This window comes from Tympanuchus pallidicinctus, unplaced genomic scaffold (genome assembly GCF_026119805.1).
Source record: "Tympanuchus pallidicinctus isolate F22 unplaced genomic scaffold, pur_lepc_1.0 scaffold7, whole genome shotgun sequence".
Classification (NCBI taxonomy): Eukaryota; Metazoa; Chordata; class Aves; order Galliformes; family Phasianidae; genus Tympanuchus; species Tympanuchus pallidicinctus.
Window position 1 is genome coordinate 22,138,277 of NW_026294791.1, and position 20,791 is coordinate 22,159,067.

The following is a 20,791-nucleotide window of genomic DNA, read 5'->3' on the forward strand; positions in this document are numbered from 1 at the left end:
TCAAACCTTAAAGCAACTCCAAGACTTCTCTCTCATACCTTTCAGTGAGACATGCAAAAACCTTACGAAGCAAGTACTTAGTTGTGAACATAAACTACAGCAAAGGAATTTACAGATGAAAATAACAACTCAAGCTATTTTTGTTATTGACTGTATGTCTTGCCTTATATCTTTCAGTTTTACATGTCAGCTAGTTTGTGCATTGTAGTGTCAAAAACCTGAAATGGTTCTGTGCATTTGTATGCTTATGAAAATACCAGAACACGATAACTCAGTTTGGAGGTTCAGCCCACAACCACACACTACTTACCAATTCATTTTTCTTGATGAAATCTCTTTATTCTCCAAACTTACTCTCTACAACAGCAGCACCATCGAGAGAATGATTAACAGACAAGGCAACAACAGTTGAAGAATGGGTTCTACTTTACACACTGGATAATGGTTCCAGTAAGAAATCACTTATGATTGTCAAGTACATGAACTCTACTTACACATCTCCATACTTAAAGCCATCAGTTTCCCATCTCTTCTTCAGTTATCATATCATGTTAACAGCCTTAAGGTAGAACTAACCAAAAAGTCAAACAATACAATCGCTATTGTTGGTTAAGATCAAGGACAAAATCAGTATTGGACAGCTAGTGGTTGGAATCTACTACAGGCCACCTGATCAACGGGAGCTGTTGACAAGGCCTTCTTGCTTCATCTTGCTTCATCTGCAACAAGAGTCACACTTGCAGGCTCTCATCCTGATAAAGGATTTCAAGGGTATGTTGAAAGGGTGATCCTTAAAAGGGCCACAGAGATAATGAGAGGACTGGAGCACCTCTCCTATGAAGACAAGCTGAATGAGCTGGGTTTGTTCAATCTGGAGAAGAGAATGAAGACCCCGCTGCAGCCTTACAATATTTAAAGGATGATTTAGCTTAGATGTGTGGAGGAACATTTTCCACTGAGAGGGTGATAAGGCACTGGAGCAGGTTGCCCAGACAGACTGTACATGTCCCACTCCCAGAAGTGTTCAAAGGCCACGTTAGATGTGGCCTTGGGCAACCTGACCTAGTACTTCATCCAGCACCTGGCAACTCTGCCTGCAGCAGGGGGGTTGAAACTTGATGATCCTCAAGTTTCCTTCCAACCCAAGCTACTCTGTGATTCTGCTGAATTAGGCATCTGTTCACAACTGAAAACAAAACTGCCATCACTCTTCAAAACAATTAAGTAACAAGTAACTCAGAATACGATGTTCAGAGATTTCATTTTGTGACACATTTTTCCAAAGATTAGCTCAACTGTAACCTGCTTGGCCAACAGTTTCTTCAGGCAGCAATTTTAATTTTTCATGAACACATTGCTCTAATAAAGTACTTGGCATTAGTTATGGCTTTTGAATTAAAATGCATTCATGACATTAAAATTTAAAATCACTAAGCCATTAGTTTTGACTGGCTTTTTTCTGTATAGTGTTCTCAAGAATAAGCAACTAAGAACATATTTCACCAGCAAAAGAATGAAAGCTGTAATAAAATACACATTGCAGAGAATAGTAATGTTTTATACACTGCATACCAAATGAAAGCCAAAAACAACTTTTCTATTCTGATTAAGGCTTATCCTTACAACAAATACCATAGTTGAACTTACAATCAAGGGCAGCCTAACTGTCTGCCTTCTATATTTTCTTGTATACTCAGAAATGAAAAGGTTTACAGCACTGCAGAACAGTTCTATAAGTTGCCTATTTCCAACAATGTCTTGAGTGTCTATTTTTGAAACTGTTTTGCTACAGAAATTTCCATGTAGTAACTGAAGAGCTGAGCTTATTCACTGACAAAGCTGATCTGTGATTTATTCAGGTACGCAAACCCACTATAAAAGGTAGTTGTCCTCCTCTACCTTATGAAAAAACTCTGCTTTGCCTAGGTAGCATTCAGAAAGCTCAAACAGTATAAATCACAGGCAGTGTAGTTCTTAATATGAAACCATTACTTCTGATATCTCTACTGGCATCTAAAACCTTGCCATGAAAAAAATGAAAAAAAATCACCTGCTGACAGTACAGGAACTCAATAACAGATTTCAAACCAGTTCTCGTCTTATCTTGTTTCACCTTGTTCATTTTGTACCTATGAAACAGTGTGGAGTTATGACACAAGATATTTAATAGAAACAGCTAATTCAATTTGTACACTAGTGTCATTCCACTGTTTAATAAACTACAGGCAGTAAAGTAGCTCAGTTTTAGTCGTATGTTTTAATTGAGTACAATTTACACACTTTATACACTTCTATGTAAAGTGTCAAACTTGCTCAACAATAAGAATACAGCTCACTAAAACAGATGTCTGATCCTGCAGCTTCCCCAGTTCTTACTATCAGTTTTCTTTATTACTCCACATTAACTTGTAGATAAATCAAGCATAACATAAGTGTCAAAAAATCCAGCTGTGCTGCAAAACGCTGCTGTAAGGCTAAATTTTTAAGTCCAAGTAGTTTCATAATCTTATGTGCAGATATTTCTGAAGTCAGTAGGAATGCTATTCTCTGACAGCCTAATTAAACTTCCAATAATGTCAGCAGGAATTTGATTGCAAAACGGCTCATTCTATAAACATCGCTACTTTTATGACTGACAAAGAGACACACAGCCAGACGATCAGGTGCCACCTCCTCCACAAACACATTTTGAACTCGTGATGAAAATTTCCTCCAAGAACAAAACCCCAGTGATGTCAAAGGTCTGCGCTCAATCCATAAGAAGCGGCACACTTGTTATAAACACAGCACAGGTTTCCTCTTCTGCGAGTTTCACATCCATGTAACTTCATTCCTTTGAGAGAAGCTACTCCCAATATATACATAAATTTACATCTACATCAAACCATCTTCTATGTACAATATTGGATGCTAGACTACACACTTTTAAAACACAAGTGAAATACAGGGCATAGAAAAGAGAAATGGAGTTTGCATATTTTAAGACTATTCCATAGTCTTTACACCGCAGTGCACGTGAAGCAGTTATGTTCAACATTCAGTATGTTACATTTGGTGCCCGTTGTAGATGTTTCTTTAAAACTGCATGGGCCACTGAAGTCTGAAAAAAAGAAAACCAACAAAACAAACCCTTACATTTGTAATTGGAAACATGTCAGAGTGAAAAAGCCACTTACAATCTCTCTGAAGTAGTAACAAACCATAAGTTTACCCATTCCTTATGGTACTCTCTGCAGTAGCCAGTACAGCTTTTTCTTAATGTAGCACAGGTTAAAACCAAACACTGAATGTTTTACCTCACTCAGATACGACATGCATGCACTTCTAATAATGCTTAGGTGTTGGGAAAAAAGTCATGTGGTGCTGACCAAACTGCCTACACAGACAGGAGAGCCTTCTAGCATACTTTCAACGAGCTCTGCATTGCTTGCTCTTCTCAGGCCTCCTTTCAGAATCTGTTCAAGTCATCCAGTTACAATTTCTAATCCTGGAGTCTTCTTTTTTTCGCTTGCTTTTATTTCCATCAAGATAATTGGCTAAACTTAAATATAGCAAACCCAATACAGCATGGATAGAAACATATTATTAAAAACCTTTCAGACTTCACAGTTCTCATATAAATTTAAGACCATCTTAAAAACCTCTGAAGGAAATGGGGCTTCTGGATTCCACTAAAATGAAGGTAACATCAAATAAAAAGCAAAACTAAAGAACAGGTAGACCACTTTACTTTTGTCAAGTCTTAAATGTAAAGTATATTAAAAAACATGGTTTTGGATTTCAAGAACGGAATATAAACATGTATTTTATATCCCAAAAAATCCATGCAGGTGTTACAATATCGGATCATTCTCTACATCAACTGGTATGCAACATTATTAAATAGATACACAGGTACCATAAATCCAAACAAATACCATGATCTTCTGGCCTCATTTATACTGTAGCTCAAGCAAATGTGTTCTTTGGTAAACTGAGTAAACTCATTTTCCACTCCGATGCACGACTGTTAGGAGGCCTTATCAGCCACTCATATCAGGAAATGACAACTCCTCTAGACATAGTCTGGGCTACTTTTGTCACAATAAAATAATATTAGTGGTGATATCACAGGTATAAATGCAAAGAAGTTAACATTATTCCTCCTTGTGCTGACATTTCCAGTGGAAAAAAAAAAAATCCAAACTGTCCCTTTCTATTCCTCGTTCAGTCCAGGTAACACTTAAACTTGTAGGAAGGTATATTGATAGATGGAAACATATACGTGCACGGTTCCAGCTTAAACAAAGAGACTTGAGTGGAGAATGGAGATTTAAAATTACCATGACCTGAAGGTATTTGTATTTAAGTTTGAAGATTCGGTAAAGTGGGACATCACAAATCCAAGTCAGTTTCTAGCACTCTCATCTTCCCTTTTTCCAAGACTGACAGAATATACATATACAGGTTGACATTTTGATTTCCAAAACAATCTTCACTTTTCTCGGTTTGCAAGTTCTATTGACTAAAATGTAAATTCATTCACAACAAAATATTTTCAGTAAGTGAAACAATAAGCAAAGAAAACCAAAACTAAGCTCAGAAGCTAAGTGGTTTAGAAAGCCTCAGGAATAACTATGTGTGCGTTAGCGTGTCTATAATTTTTTTTATACATTATATATGTAGACACATACACACATATATACACACACACGTGCGCACACGCGCACAGGCACACACACATTTGTAACCTGCAGTGAAGATCAATCTATTTTCTAATAAGGAACATAACACATTATTTAAAAATGTGCCTAATTTAACAAAACAGAGAAGAAACTGCTGCTATCAAAATATACAATTTGAATTGCAGACTAGAAGGCTAACAACATTAAAAAAATAGTTTTAAGCAAAACCCCTTTGCTTCTGAATAACAACAGGTATCAACCTGCCATGAAGCATCCAAACCAGATTTTATAAAAAGTTTCAACTGTGACCCTTCTTCATTTGTAAAGTTATTGACATAACATATAGTGCGAGCTCTGGTCTCCAAACTGGAGTCTCTTTCATTGTTCTCAATCCACACTCCAGGAAATGAACGGCAGCTGAAGGATTCAGAATCTCAAGTGAGATTTATGCTTCACCATATACCTAAAAAAACAAGCAAACAAACAACTTTACTTCTTTTTTGGTATGTATAGAAATTCTGCTCTCAAGAACAATAAACAGACTTTGTTAAAACTTATCTCTTAGACCATTAGCTAGCTGCTAAATAGATGAAATACCTTACAGGCCATCAAGCTCTGTTAAACACAATATTACCCCGTTAGAAGACAGCTAAAATGTCTGCTTCAAAGAAAATTCATTCTGTCACATGGGTTCTAACATTTGAAAATTGCTGCTAAAGATAACTCATTCAAGTTCATTCTGAGAATTTGAATATGTAGTTTAGCTGAGACTTTTAAATAAGAAGGCACAGAAAGTTTGACGCTCAGAATCCTTTAGACAACTCCCACAGGATTTTTCTTTTTGAAGTCCACTCAATCGTTCAAGCCATTTGCTGTGCAATCAACATGAAAAGATTAAACACTCATTAAATGCATGGACTTTTCTCTCCCTTCAATATTTCAACCGCTTAATGATAAAAAGTTTCTCTTCTACAACATGAAAAAGATATTACAATGAACTTGGTATTCAAAGAAGGTTCAGAACCAGAGAGAAGCAGGCAAAAGCAGCACCGCTTTTCACAGCTACTGGTACACCTCCAGTCATCAATTCTCATGCAAGGCATTCCTAAAGCACGTGGAATGTTTCAAAAATACAAAGTAAAAACACTACACCTGAACTCATTACACGTCATTATCTTTTCTGACCTACATCTTCTACCTGGTGCTGTGGACTCAGGAGGCACCAGACTAAGATTACGCTTTGTGGTTACTATCTTGAAAGTAGTTTCTCACCTTTACTAGAGACTGTCATCTATAGTAAGGTAGAAATAGGAAAGAGGAGAGATACAGTTCACAACTGCAGTTTGAATGAAGAGCTGGGGAAACAATGGAAAACTGCAGCATGTAGGGTGACATTCTCTGTCCCTTTGCCTCTGCCTAAATGGAGATGGGAAATCACTATTCTAGTCCACGATCAGTAAACCATCCTTCTTTTACATCTGTGGATATTACACTTTGGAGAATAGCATTATTAATTTGTACTGAACATATACTGGTATATATTTTGAGAAGTCTAAACAAATATTTACCACTTAAAGCATTCTTAAGACACTGAAGTTGTATATAGCACTCGTTTCCATAAATTTGTTATTCCTACTGAACATCACAAAAACACAAGCATAAAAGACTTTCAACATGAAATGTACCTGTCCAAAGTTTCCCAGAAGCGTAGAAATACTGGCCTGTCCAAGTGTCTTTTGTGGTAGCTTAGTTCTAACACTGTTACATCCCATTTCTGTACATTTGGATCCAGACGTACCTCATCATATTTGAGATGAAAAGCTTTAACTATAGGAAAAAAGAAAAGGTATAACATACAAACAAGAGGCCTTCACAGTATTTCATTATTATTCAAAAAAGTATATCTCCCTTTTTCAAAACGAAATCCAAGAATAAAACTAACAAGTCTACCTCTCAAGAAAATCAGTTAGTTAATATTGAACTGAATACAGTGGTCAGTGATCACTGTCTGGCGCTAACACCACACCACAGTTCTATGCAAAAGGGCTATTTTTAGCCCATTTTATCTTTTATTTATCTCTCTCAGAGCTAATTTTATCTTTTTAGATACATAAATCTCAGGAGAACAGTAGGAGACTCATTGCCAATTCATGAGCATTTTTCAGAAAGCCAAGATATTATTTTTGAAGATTTCTGAATTCCTCAAACCCTTAAAAAAAAAAAAAATAATAATAATTTATATATATATATCCCACCATAACAAAACCATAACAAAAAAGAAAGCTATTTCAGAGACCACTGGCAGGCTTGTTTAAGTCAATGCCAGTGTAACCCCCTAATGCCACATGAAGTACTTTGAGAAAGTCACTAACTGCCTATTTCCTCTGATGTAATGCTCAGCTAATAACAGTCAGATGTTATCAGTTCATTTCCTTTTGGGAGCCTTGTCTCATGCGAATTATGTAAACCCAAGCATTAGCAAGAAGAGTCTTCAATTTTTCTTGCCATTCTTTTTGCTTCGTGGGCCAAATCATAATTTTGATATGATCCAGCATGAAGTACTTCAGTCTTGTGCAATTCCTTCCTGGTAATCTATTTATTGCACCATCTATTTTGAATTAAGTCTGCAACTCCTCAAAAACAATTACGCACCTAATCCCATGCAGGACTGAATCTTGGAGGCAGTGAATAAGGAAATAAGCACACAAGGTATTCATAAAAGCTTTGTAAATTTTGAAATATTAATGTTTGTAACAAAAGAAAATAATCTAATATGGGAAAGAGACGTACATTATTGGGAACTAACTACTGAAAGAAAGAAGAGGTATTCTTTAACTTGAAAAAAAAATTAGTATTTTAGTATTTAGTATCATTTTAACTATGCAGGCTAGGATTTGGATTTACTTTTTGGCACAGCAAAGAAATTCAAGACAATTACCATGGTCCTCTACACATTCATGTATATAATACTAGCCACAGTAATTAGTGTGAAACTACTGCCCAGAGCTTATAATATTTAACAGCACTTTACTCAGTTTTGCTGTTCACCATTCCCATTTTCTTAATTCCTCAGTCTGAAGTTCTGTTTTCTTATTCCATTAGTCTCTTCTATTAAGCTCTCCCATAGTACGGTTTTCATTTTGATTATAAAAACCTTTCACTTCCTCCTTGTTCATTCCTTCATTCAGTTCATTCTGTTTTCTTGTTCACAAACATATCCTTCTCCTTCTGGACTACTCTCCTCCATCCTATCCCAAACCAGAATTCTTTCCAGTTTCTACTTCATCTTCCAAATGTGGACTCACAAAACCTGACCAGACAAGTCTCCTCACCATACTGACTAGAAGATGACTTTTTTTTTTTGCTTCAGAATTTAGGTATTTTGTGTGTTTGTTAAGTCTGCAGTTCAGAAAACAGCACATGCTGAAAAAAAGGCCTATTTACTAAGGCAACTTCACAATGAAAAAATAGCAGGAGAACAGAGGCTTACGGCTTCTTTACATGTTACAGTACAAATTGAAATAGAAGAATGAACTGTGCAATATAAGCGCACTGTATATACACAAAGACACAATATTGCTAATAGAAAAAACTTCAGATCTATACAGTGGAAGCATATAGTTTGCATATTAGAAGTACCTACATCTTATTAGACATTCAAGTTTTTGTCAAGACACCTGATCATACTTGTAAGACTTACTGAAATACTGGGTGATCAATCCTCTCTTCAAACACATCATGAAATCACAAGGACAGCTCATAAATCTGTTATTCTACCCAGTGCTACAAACATGGTCTTTTTGTCCACTTAACAGGCTCGGAAAGTTAATTCACTTTTCAAAACAATAGCTATTTCTATGAGCTTTCGAACAACAGAAAAGTTGCAGAGGTCAACTTCACATTTGGGTATTCACACAGATAGCAATGACTGTTTTCTCAACCGCCCCAGCACAACAGTACTCTGGCAGCATATTACCATGTAGTAAGCACACTACTAAACAAGAAACAGAACAACAAACAGTAAAACACAAACAGCAGCCTTACTCTTCGCAAAGATATCAACAGGTGATCCATCAGGCAAGAGCCACGGCCAGCCTTTGAACTGCCAAGCAGGACCCTGTACAAACACTGCCACCACACGATCCCTGTGAACATAATAGATGGATGGTCAAAAATACATTTTCTTAATCGGGAAACACATCTTAGCATGGTTTGTTGGTTGTGTTTCTTTTTAAAGCAACAGCAATCAAGCACGTGTAATAACTGCATCTTCAGTACCACTACTTTTTCTCTATTACAAAGTAAAGGAAAAAGAAAAGTTACATGAATTACCTTTCAGCTCTGTTCTCTGCAGGTTCATTTATCTCAATAGTGTTTATTTCTGGCCATTATTCTCTGGTTTTCTCAAAGTTCTCTACTAGTTTAGAGATATACCTCTATGAATTACAGGATAAACTGGCTGAGATGCAGCAACTTAAAAGCCATTATTTTGCATACTGTTAACTTTTATTCCATAAACTTACTACAAGAGACAGGCACTACTTTCCTTCCTCCAATTACAAAGTTGGTCATATATTGCAATGCTATGTAACCATTAACTGCTGTTTAAGAAAATAAATTTGTTGTTAAAATGATGAAGCTTTTATATTAATAACATTTTCTAAAAAACCTTTGAGAATAAATGTCCAGCCACATATGGTCTGCTTTCTTGAACACCTGCATCATCCAAGCATGGTTCCTACCTACTACAACAAATTACTGTGTATCTAATCCAATTCTCAACTTCAGTTTACTGAATTTCAAATTGGGAAGAACAATCAAGAGTTGTGCATGCATGTGTGTCTGACTATTTGGTGGTGGGTTTCGTCCTTTTTCAGGGAAGAGGGGAGTAGGAATTGGAGGAGACAGTCCTAAATCTTAATTGTTTATGTTGCAGCTTTTGTAATGAGAAGCAGAAAAGCCAGCAGCAACATTTCCACACATTCATTTCCAGATAGTAATGCTACCATGGATAAACTAAAAAAAAACAAAAAAAAACAAAAAAAAAAACAATGCCTCCCCCCAAAAAAAAACACTTTCAAAAAACACAGCGCTTAATTTTCTGAAAGTGCTTCTGACCTAAGAGATCAAGGTCTGATCATTTAACATCTTGAATGCTATCTGATGTCAGAATTTCAAAACCCCTGACTACTGATTAAGGGTTCTCTGCATTGAGAACTTGAATTCAGAATAGAACCTCTGAAAAAAACAAAAACAAAACAAAACAAACATTCTTCCCCATTAGAATCTACTTTGGAGGTTAAAAACAATCAGCAAAGATGGCCTGCACACCTAATATCGTCATGCCTACAAGGAAGTAGTAGAAATGTTTCCTAATTCATTGCATCACAAATATAGAATAAACATAACATAAATAATAAATGTAACAAATGCATGTTGCTTCAGCATTTACTTATTCAAACGGAAATACATTTTCATAGTATCAAAGAATGGCCTTTATGAAGAATATCTTTTTGCAGCTTCTTTTTTTTTTTTAAAACAGGAAAAGTTATTTCTGATTCCCTTTCCCCAGCTGAGGTTCTCCCTTCAGAACTAGGCTTCCATCATGTAATTCAGTTCAATCAATTTGATTCACTACTAAACCCATGGTTCATTTCTTTTGACTTTGAAAAAAAAAAAAAAAAAATAGCTAGAATATCAGATGCTGAAGATGTCTGCAAATGCAGTTTCCCAATAGACTCTCAGTCAGAAAGAAGATGAGAAAGGAGGATTTTTGCCTTGCATCATACTTCAATGACTTGCACACTACAGTAACAGAAACTGGAGAAGTCATATAAGCATTCCTACTTGAATTTCTGCAATATTTCAGACAAACTAAACATAATTGTGCTGCTCATACTGTTAAAATGTAAAATACTGTCCTTATAAAAGATTTTACAATTTCATTTTTATACCATTTTAACCTGGAGACAAGAATCCATTAGAACCAACAGAAAAACCCATTCTTGTATTCCTGTTTTCATTTTTTACGCAACTTAATAGAATTTTATTGGCTCCTTTCAAGTTCTGAATTCTCCCAATGAAGAAATTTAGTAAAGGGGACATCTGTTTTACCAGTCTTGTGGCATTAGTTTCAGAGGTTGGTCTACTACTCGGTAGGGTACGGTAACGCTGACTGTAGTTCCCCCAGGTTGCATCTGGTCCTTCCTTCTCTGTATTAGAGTTTCATTTTCTCGCTGACAGCCCTGCTTCTTCTTTTCGTCTGATGGTACAAACCTTGGGGAATAAAGAAACTGTCAGTAGACAAAAGCACTTCACCGTAACAGGAAACTTAACGACTTGATCAGATCCTTTCACTATTGCAATCACTGAAGCCATCTCACTTTCATAATGCTACACCTCCACGACTCCATTCAGTACAGCAAGATGAAGTTTCATAAGCATTTACAATAAAACTAGTCATACTAGGTCTTCTGCCCCTCAAAACTACAGCCATTACACTGGTGACATTTCTTGCCTACCTAACTCAACACGTCAGCAGACGAAAAGCAAGACCACACCCTGCTAAATGACATTAACTAATTTATTTTAGGGATTGAGGATTACATGGGGAGACATTGGGAAGCTTGTCCATTGAGAAATGATTGCTTGTTGGAGCACATTTTTTAGCTTTTGTCCTCAGGGAATTCAAACATACACATCAGAATTATTTTTTCTCCAGAAAACTGTGACTTTGGATCAAAAACACTGAGGGGTCTGTTTTCTGGTGGTTTCCTTTCTTTCTCCTTTTATATTATTACTTATTAATTTTATGACAGTAATTTTACATTATTAGATGATTCATCTGATGTATGATACTACAATTATGGCTTCTTTTCTTTCCTTTTATTTTAAATAGCTTCCTTGACAGATCAATTATGTTTGCAAAATAAGGACAATGTGATCCTCATGTCTCAATCTCTAAAGTAACAAAACAAAACCCACAAATCCTTAAGATTCAACCCTCCAACAGATTCCATAACTTTGAATTTTCCACCTCCTTCTTATAAAAAAGGCAATTCCATTTAAAGAGCTTCCTCTATATGGCAGTAATAAAACAAAATACACACAGCAGTTCCCAAAATTGGTATCATAAATGTGAGATTAGCGTAAGGCTGTTTGAATGAATCTCAAATTTAAATCTGGAATTTGTAACAAGGACTTGCACTTCACAGAACTAAAACTGTGTGACAGCAAAGTACGCTGACGTGACCCAGTATCACCTACTATGCCAGCAAAGGAACTAAGGAGAGCATGAGCTCAGAACCATCTTCTCTCCCCTGACATTCTATTCAGAACCACCAGTTGCACTCATAATACTGTTTGCTTCTGACATTTTGTTTCTTAAGTTCTGACCAAAAGAAGCAGTGTGTTTTGTTTAACTGCAGAAGGTATCAGGAGTATTGGTGCTATATTTTAAACACATAATGCTGTACGCAATTGGTGACATTTATCTTCATTATAGAACAGATGGCGCTTTCTAAAAGTTTACTGCATTTAAGGGTATGCTGTTTGAACAATTTCTAAAGGTATTCTCTTAGATCCACTCCAACTTCAGTACTAAAAACTACTTGAATATGCTTAAACAGTAGGTAGACTGCATTTCAAGTTCCTAGGAAAGGCAAAAAAGAATGAGAAGCCAACTAAGAGGAATATTCATTATTCAATCCACTTGAAAATACTTCCTTATGCTAACATCACACCTATTGAAAAAGAGGTATTCTGTGGGGGAATAGATGTGATATCTTTGTTTAGACCAGAATGTGTAAACTGCCAAGTAAAAATCTGCTAACAGTAGCAGTAACTTTACTTCCTACCTGAAAAAAAACCCCACAACAAACAGCTGAACCACTCCTGTACTATGCAGAATTTAACATCACTTCATAAACAGACTGGCCCAATCAGTTTTTGGAATGCATCCCCAAATGCATAGTACTACATTAGAAAATTATTTAAAAAAGTTAACAATAACTGAACTGAGCACTGGAGCTATGCAGCACTGAGAGGACAAAAACTGCACGGCAGCTGTTACAAGATAAACTCTATCTGTCTGGTGCATGCAAAACATAGAAAAGAAAACACAGTAAAAAAAAGCTCTAAAGGATGGATTTGAAAAAAGTATGCTTAGGCCGGCTAGAATATTATAAAAATGTTAAGACAGTAATTTCAGCAGTGAGTTTAAATACAATTAATATCCACATACATTGTATCTACCACATCTGATAGATACACAGAATGCTACCTTCACAGTGCATGAAGCGCAGCACTGAAACATTCAACACAGGTTTATTTTGGACAACTCTACCAAGCACGATAATTTAAAAGCTCAACAGTGAAAAGCAGCTTTAATCATGAATGCGCATAAAAGGCTGTCCTGACAACGTTGCAAGTTTTGTTTTACCAGCACTAACTGCTCTGGCTGGATGCATTTAAATCTAGGAGGCCCAATGGGACTCATCCCAGGGTACTGAGAGCTGAACAATGTCATTGTAAGAGCTCTCACAATTATTTTTCAACAGTCCTTGGAATTTAGAGAGCCCAGTGAACCACAAGTTGGTAAATGTAGCCCCAGTTTTCAAGAAGGGCAAGAAAGAAGACCCTAGTAATTACATTCTCACTTTGATGCCTGGCAAAATTACGGAGATAGTCTCAGAGTTATTGGAAAACACCTGAAAGACAAAGCAGTCAGTGGTGATAGCCAATGTGGGTTCACGAAGGGAAAGGCTTGTTTAAGAACTTTATCATCTTCTGTGATGAGGTTACCAAGCTGGCCAAGAGAAGGCAGTAGGTACCATCATCTGGATTTCAGCAAAACTATTGATAATTGCTTCTCATAATACAGCATGCATGAAAAAAAAAAACGTGATGGGTGAACACTTTGCTGACAGATTTGAAGAGTATAGTAAATGGGGTTACATCAGGCTGGAGGCCAGGCTCCATTATAGGACCAGTTATCTTTAGTATTTTGTAAGTCATCTGACCACAGAACTTGAACATATACTAAGTTTGCAGATAATAATAAATTGGGAGTAGCTGTCGACACCTTTGAGGGGTAGGTGCACTTTGCAGAGACCCTGACAAATTAGAGGGTGGGCAATCACCAATCACATGACGTTTAGGATACGCTGTGCTTTTAAATATACTAGAAAAGGTAAAAATGAGAACAGTAAACCTAATAATCTCTGATGAGATCATCTCTAATCATCTCTGACGAGACAAACACGGATGTGAAGAAGCAAATACTCTGATCCTTCAAGTTTAGCGATTTCACCACTATAAATTATATCTGAGACATTCCAAAATTGGCTGACACTTATTTTCTATTTTACGCCTTGCTTTTAATGTGTAAGAATTCATCTCAATGCTATTTTATTGACAATTGCTCTCCAGCTCAAAGTCAGTTAAAAACTGTATTACATAACCGAGGCTCAACAAATGGCGTCTTAATCCTGTGTCTTCTGGCCTACAATCCCCTTCATTTTAATTGCTATACACATCTGTAAGCTTTTGAACATATCCCCAAGACAGAACACACACCTTATCTGTTTTATCTTATTTTTTTTTGTCATCAAAACATATAAGAACTGTGAAATATATACTGTTCCAATAAAATCAAAGAGTAAAAAAGGTGGCTATTGTAATGAGAGCATTGAAGGAAACAATTACATACATGTATACATAAAGGAATAAAGCATGATTTACAAAAAGGTTATGAAATACATGCTTGTCTCTCAAGGACTTTGGAGCAAAGCTGTCACAGATTAAGCACGTGTAACAAAAGCCACGTGCTCCAGAATTGAGAATCAACAGAAATAGCTATATGAAATAAAAGAAACCTCCATCTCAGCATTAAAGAAAACAGCAAAAATGTCATATTCCCTCGGGAATTGTTTGCCACAATATTCTAGTTGGTGGTTTAATGACCTATTTTTACTTGCCCCCTTTTCCATCATGCAGTTTGATAGAAACGTACTGGAAACCTGACTGCACAGTAGCTTACATTTTCATTGCTTCTACATTTTCCTATTCTCTAGTCAAGAAAAATTTAACATCCCATCCCTATTTAGAACAAGTTCAAATCTCTTCTAGGAAACTAATAATGTTCAATTCTCTTGTTATTAATTGCCAAAGTGATTATTCACATAAAAATTGGTGCATTCCTTCACACAGCAAGTCAATTTTCTCAGGTAATAGACAAGTGATTGAACAGGATCAAATGATGGACAATAACCAGTAATACATCTCTGCCGTTGCTGCCTGTGTGTAGGCTCTGAACTCACATCAATTGCTAGCATTAACTTCAAGAACACTTTCACTCAGGTCAGGTCAACACTTTCTGCCTCACAATTTAGGCACACTGAAAAATGCATGAACAGACAATAAGGCAACTCCAATGCTGGACAATAATTGAGTTTATCATAACATACATTTGATTTGTCTACAATTTGAGACTTATTTTTACCACTCAAAACTTTTTTATTCAATTACAGAGCCAAAAGCCTCACAGACCTACCTCTGCAAGAGAATAAGTCATTTTTTGTACTGCATAATCCTTTAGACAGTTTGCTCAATATTAAAGTTGGATAAATCTCAGTGAGTTGTCAAGCCATACAGATCAGTTAAAGAAACTGCACTTTAACAAGAATTTCAAAGGCTTCATTTGCCACATCATTCTTAGCTGTGCAAAACTACTGATACTGAAAATTAAAGCAATTTCTTGTTTCTGTGACAAAGGGTCAAACGATAAATTTTCAGAGCTTTCTAGCCATACCAAGGATTTTTAGCTCCTCATTTTAGTTCCTGTGTAATCTGCTTCCTTATCAGATAAATAAATTTAACTACGGTTAAACGCAAGATGAGTAACAGTACTGACACACTAAAAGTATGTATTTATCATTTAACTGTTGACATCTCCCTGATGCCAACTCCTGCTCCATTTTAGCTATATGTAAACTCAAGTGCCCATTCCTTATTATCACACACTTCACAGAACTGCACAATAGACAGCACTGCAGCCCACAAACAGAGTGCTTCACATGTGTATCATGTCCTCCTTGCCCCACAGCCCTGGGTCTCATTTTCCCAGGGGACAACTCATCTGTACTCTGTGGGATCTCTTACATTTCCTACCAGACTCTCCAGCTCTCTTCTAGCTCCAAAATCCCTTCTTCATATACTTCATCATTCATCTTCTCTCATACACCTATTACAAGCTAACTACCCCTGAAAATACAAGCTATTCTAATCTATCTGCACCTTCTTCAGCAGGTGTAGTAAGCAGAGAGGAATATTAACTTGGATGTTTAACAGTGTGGGCAACTTTATTTTTTATTTTTAATTATTCTACAATTTGCAGTAAATAACATTTGTCTTCCATATCTCTGCTTTTCTGTCAAATACAGCTAAAAGTGGTGAAAGTTATAGCAGGGGGTGATTCAAGGCAGAAATTACACAACTATTTCTCTTGGAAAATCATCACATACATGTACACACACACACACACACACACACACACACACACACACACACTAGCCTTGATGTAGAGTGATACATATCTAGTTTCACACTGTGCCTATCTGAATAGTAGGAACAAATCCTACAGCCATCCCTAAACAAACTAATTCAGTCAATTGGAATACAAAAACTGCAGGCCACATGGCACACTTTCTAGCACATTACTAGAACCGTCATGGCAAAACTAATATTTTGCTCTTCTGAGTTCTTCTATTGCACTTCTGATTTGTTAACGCTCCCCGCTTCCTCATTTGCTTCCTCATACTTGTTAAGTATGTTAGTAATATCCTTTGTTCCCTTAAACTTGATTTCTGACATTGCTTTCTCTTCCTTGTATCAAGTTCTTTGCACGCTAATGATCAGCCCCCTCTGTGGAAGAGTCTTAGTGAACTTAACTGTAACTCTGCCCCACAAAGCTGAAAACAATCAAGGTTTCCCAGCACCGATATACTTAGATGTGACAAACACATCCTTTATTCCATTACAGCTATTCATCTACCAGCAAGTCATGAACTGCATAGATGAACAAGTCAGGGCTTGTGCTCATGCATTTGTTTCTTAAACTAAATACCCACATAATCAAACATCCTCTGTCAACATAATTATATCAGCCCAGTAACTGCTAGCACATTAAATTATAATGTTAAAAGCAAACCTCTCAGATTAAATATTTCAGAAGATGCACTAAGAGTCCAGTTTGTCTACTGGCATCTAGAAACTGGAAATAGCTGGAGATCAGAAGGCTAGATACCTAGTATCTCACAAAGCTGTTTTTAAAAGTTTCAAGTTGACTCCAGTAAAAACTTAGCACTGCAGTAAGGACAGTCTATTTTTCAAAAGTAAGCATATGAAGTCTCATTACAGGATAAAATTGAAGGAGAAAGAAGAGCTCCCTGGTTTTTGAACAGACTACTGGTGCAAACAACCTATAAATGCATACTTTTGTGAAAATGGCTGTTTCAGAAATGAACCAATATTAACAGACAGGTAACTCTAAACACCAGAGTCTCCTGATTGTGTTTTGTTGTTTATAAAAAAAAAAATCATAATAGCAACTGTTACCTTTCCACTAACAAAGTGGATTGTAATGCTGATTGCACACGGCCATAACTAATTAAATTTTCGGATTCGGAAGGCTTATTTAAGTCACAGTAGCTGTTTCTTCACTGTCATATCCTAGCAAACTACAGTGCAATGAATAGATTTAAGCAACTCACTAATATATCCCTGAATATGCATTATAATTATTTTTGTTGTATGTGAACTATAAAAAAAGAATGCCTATCACGTCAGCACAGAGTCATTTCTCATTTACTAATCTTTGCTAAACAAAAAATATGTAAAGAAAAATAAAGTCTCCATCTTTTTGGCACCAATGAAAAAGTAATTTCAAAGACATTACAGTGATATTGGCAAAGAAAGACTGAGCACATTTGTCCAACTGTCCAACCATTCACTGTCCTTGACAGTAAGTGATCCCAGCATATAAACGCTCGCTATGATTTGAGGTTGCAATTTTAAGAGACCTATTCTGATTTTGTACCTGCATACATTGTGTATATCATGCCTTTTGTAACTTTATCTCCTTTTAATGTCTAATTCTTACCTCTTAATTTCACTACTGCTGTCAAGCAACTTCTTCACAACCAGCACAAGCTTTCTAATCCTTTCTTCAGTTGTTTTGTTGGTTTTTTTTTCTAAGAATCTTCCCATTTTTCAAATTCATTCTCAACACTACTGAGATCAGTGCAATGCTCTACTCATGAAAAAATCCCGCTTTTCTACCTCTCTTTTTAAATCTTAGCTGCTATCTCTTTCTAATCTACTACATTACACAATAGGAATGGCAACACTCTCATTCGCACCTGGTCTTAACACTACCCTTCCTTCCTCACAAGTTAGCTCTATAAGCTTCTATTTACAGTTATTGTGCTAGATAAAAGTCTCATTATTACTGAACTTTAAGTAAATATCATTCATCCTCAGGAATTTCTTGTCTAAAGGTGTCAATCAGTGTGAGAATCCAATGCTTTCTGACCAGGGTCCTCCAGATATTCCAAAACAGAAGAGTTTTATTTAATATTGAATTTACAAATTTGAACATTTGACCTTTTATGGAATTTCAATTGAACAGAGTGATATTTTGATTTCAGTTAGTAGCTCTATAAGTACAATATAGCAACTGCAAGATGGAGTTAGATGACCATGTAGACAGACTCCTGTTATGAGTCACTGTATGATAACCGTCACTAGTTACTGGAACGCTGGGTGTTCCTAGTCACTGGGACAGAATCCATCTGCTGAAGAAAGCTCAGGCTTGTTTTAAGTTGATTTTCTGGGTTGTTTAACTATGCTATGTTAGGTTAGGCAACATATATACCCTCCTCTGGTGATCTGGCTCGCTCACGAAGTTAGATCTATTGATCGTCTCAGGGAAGGCCATTAACACAGCTGGTTCATCTGCTCAGCTAATATAGTCATTGATCTAAACCAAAAGCCACTATCTGCACTCCTTTTCTTTTAAGATAGTTGTGGCCAGTTCCTGCATTCTCTTTTGTGCCGCATGAACACAATGACTGCATGAACCTTGACTAAGTCCTCTGAGCCTTCTTCCATGGTAAGGGTTTGTTCTTCAGTCACACACACATGCATGTGCATTACATAAAAGAAAAACCACAATAGTCATCAGAATTGCAGGATCTTCTCAATCGTAATTTGGCTCACAGGTCACAACTGTGTAAACATTCTGAAATTAAGTTCTGGCATTTTTTATCACTACTGAAGAGGAATACACTTTTTTTTTTTAATAATCTAGCCCGTAAACCTAGCTGGTCATATCAGACAGTAGATACTCCCCCCTGATTACTTATTGATTTGGTACTAATATACCTTTTATATCTAAAAACAACTTTTATACAGCATGTTCTAGTCAGCTACTTACTTCAGATCTTGCAGGAGGTCCTTTGCGTTAAGCATCGTTATTAAAGAGGTTGTGGCTGCTGGAATAATGATTATGGGAGTTCGAGATCCTGTAGAGATAATTAAGTTGCATTTCTTGGTTTACTTTTTTTTTTTTTTTAATTAGAGAAACTGTATATAAAACCAAAACTCTTGCTTAGTGGACAGCAATCATGGACAAATAATCAGGGAAAAATGTAGTAAGTTTTATTTAAATTGAAGGTCTTCATTGACCAAATAAAATGTATGCCTGTATCAAGAGTCTCCAGGAGTCTGTAAATAACACTAACACCATATTTAGCAAAACACAGTTCTGCATGCTTGTGGTTCCAGTAAAAGAAAGAGTGGGCACAATTCACACAAAAACAAAAAGGACCATGTAACCAAAAATGACTCACCTTTTTTCTGGTTTGGAGGTGGTCTTGCTTGAGAAACTGAGAAAAAAGCAGAATGTATGACAGAATGACTAATACATAATACAAATGCTGCAACTCAAAACATTTCAATATTTATCCCACATTTCAGTGTTTTCAACCACAGGAGTCACACTACAGTCATTGGATTGTTTCCAGAGATGCAAAACACAAAGTTGAAGAAGGGCTTTTTAAACTGGGTTCCAACATTGAGAAGATAAGCAGCTTTTGACTTCTTACAGATGCAAGTATAATTGTGTCAATCTTCTCTACTTTTAAGCCAACTACGCATCCCCCTCCATCCACCTCAAAAGGAAAGGGCACGATAGTGTTCAAACATTGCCAGCAACTGCAAGCAAGTTGCTTGTGGATCCCAAGCTCAACAGCACTGAACCAACAGGAATAAGGTTTCACAAGATCATCTTTACAGATCCTCATCTTTTCATTAGTAGTAATGGTAGATGAGACCCACAGGATTTAGCTACCCCTAACATACATAGGACTTCTAATGAACTTGAAAATTCAGTCTTATTCAAGTTAGTTTTGGATTGCAATTAACCCCTCAGTTGAGCTTCCCCCCTCCCCTAATAAATTGTTTCCATTTTAGCCATTCCAAGTTTTGCAGCCTCCTCAATATCAGAGATACTTCAGGCTGAAGTCAGCAAGGCATGTACACTTCCTCACTTGGATGCTATTACTCAGTAACCTGCTTTCTCCAAATAAACACTTTATAGTTAAGTTTCAAACAGTTTTCAGGAGTCCTAATCTTAAAAAAAAGAATAGAACTCTTGTGCTTGATAGTCATCATTATATGTTTATCCTAATTCACAAAATTAGAAAACGGTGAGTAGTAGAAGAATTGATGCAGACCGTGTACATCAAGTCTCAACTGCCACTATACATAATATCTTTCATTAATTGACTTCCAATTTCATGGCATCATCTTGCTCATGTTTATTTATGACCAACTGTTCCAGAAACTGGCTAGGACAGCATAAATATTCACATGAGCAGTTGCCATTGTTGAAATATTGAGACCATATCCCTCAATTATCTTTTCCTGACACTATCAAATGCAGAGATATAATTGGTGATATTGTCTTGAAATGCTTCAACTTTACGTACTTTATTTTATTGCTATTTTTTAAGTAATTATCTCCTCATTGTAAAAAAAAAAAAAAAAGAAGTTTCAAAAAAAATACA

General features: G+C 36.3%; 1 protein-coding gene across 1 annotated transcript in view; it reads right to left on the reverse strand.

Annotated features, from left to right (window-relative positions):
• Nucleotides 1–403: 403 nt before the first annotated feature.
• CDC73 (cell division cycle 73) overlaps nucleotides 404–20,791 on the reverse strand; it is a 101,621-nt gene continuing 81,233 nt past the window's right edge. The window contains exons 12-17 of the mRNA XM_052667056.1: nucleotides 19,574–19,609; nucleotides 19,159–19,246; nucleotides 10,779–10,940; nucleotides 8,709–8,809; nucleotides 6,350–6,491; nucleotides 404–5,127 (exon numbers count right to left, since the gene is read on the reverse strand). Of these exons, the coding sequence (XP_052523016.1) occupies nucleotides 5,091–5,127; nucleotides 6,350–6,491; nucleotides 8,709–8,809; nucleotides 10,779–10,940; nucleotides 19,159–19,246; nucleotides 19,574–19,609 (566 nt within the window). The 3' untranslated portion in view covers nucleotides 404–5,090. The remainder of the gene's footprint in view (nucleotides 5,128–6,349; nucleotides 6,492–8,708; nucleotides 8,810–10,778; nucleotides 10,941–19,158; nucleotides 19,247–19,573; nucleotides 19,610–20,791) is intronic.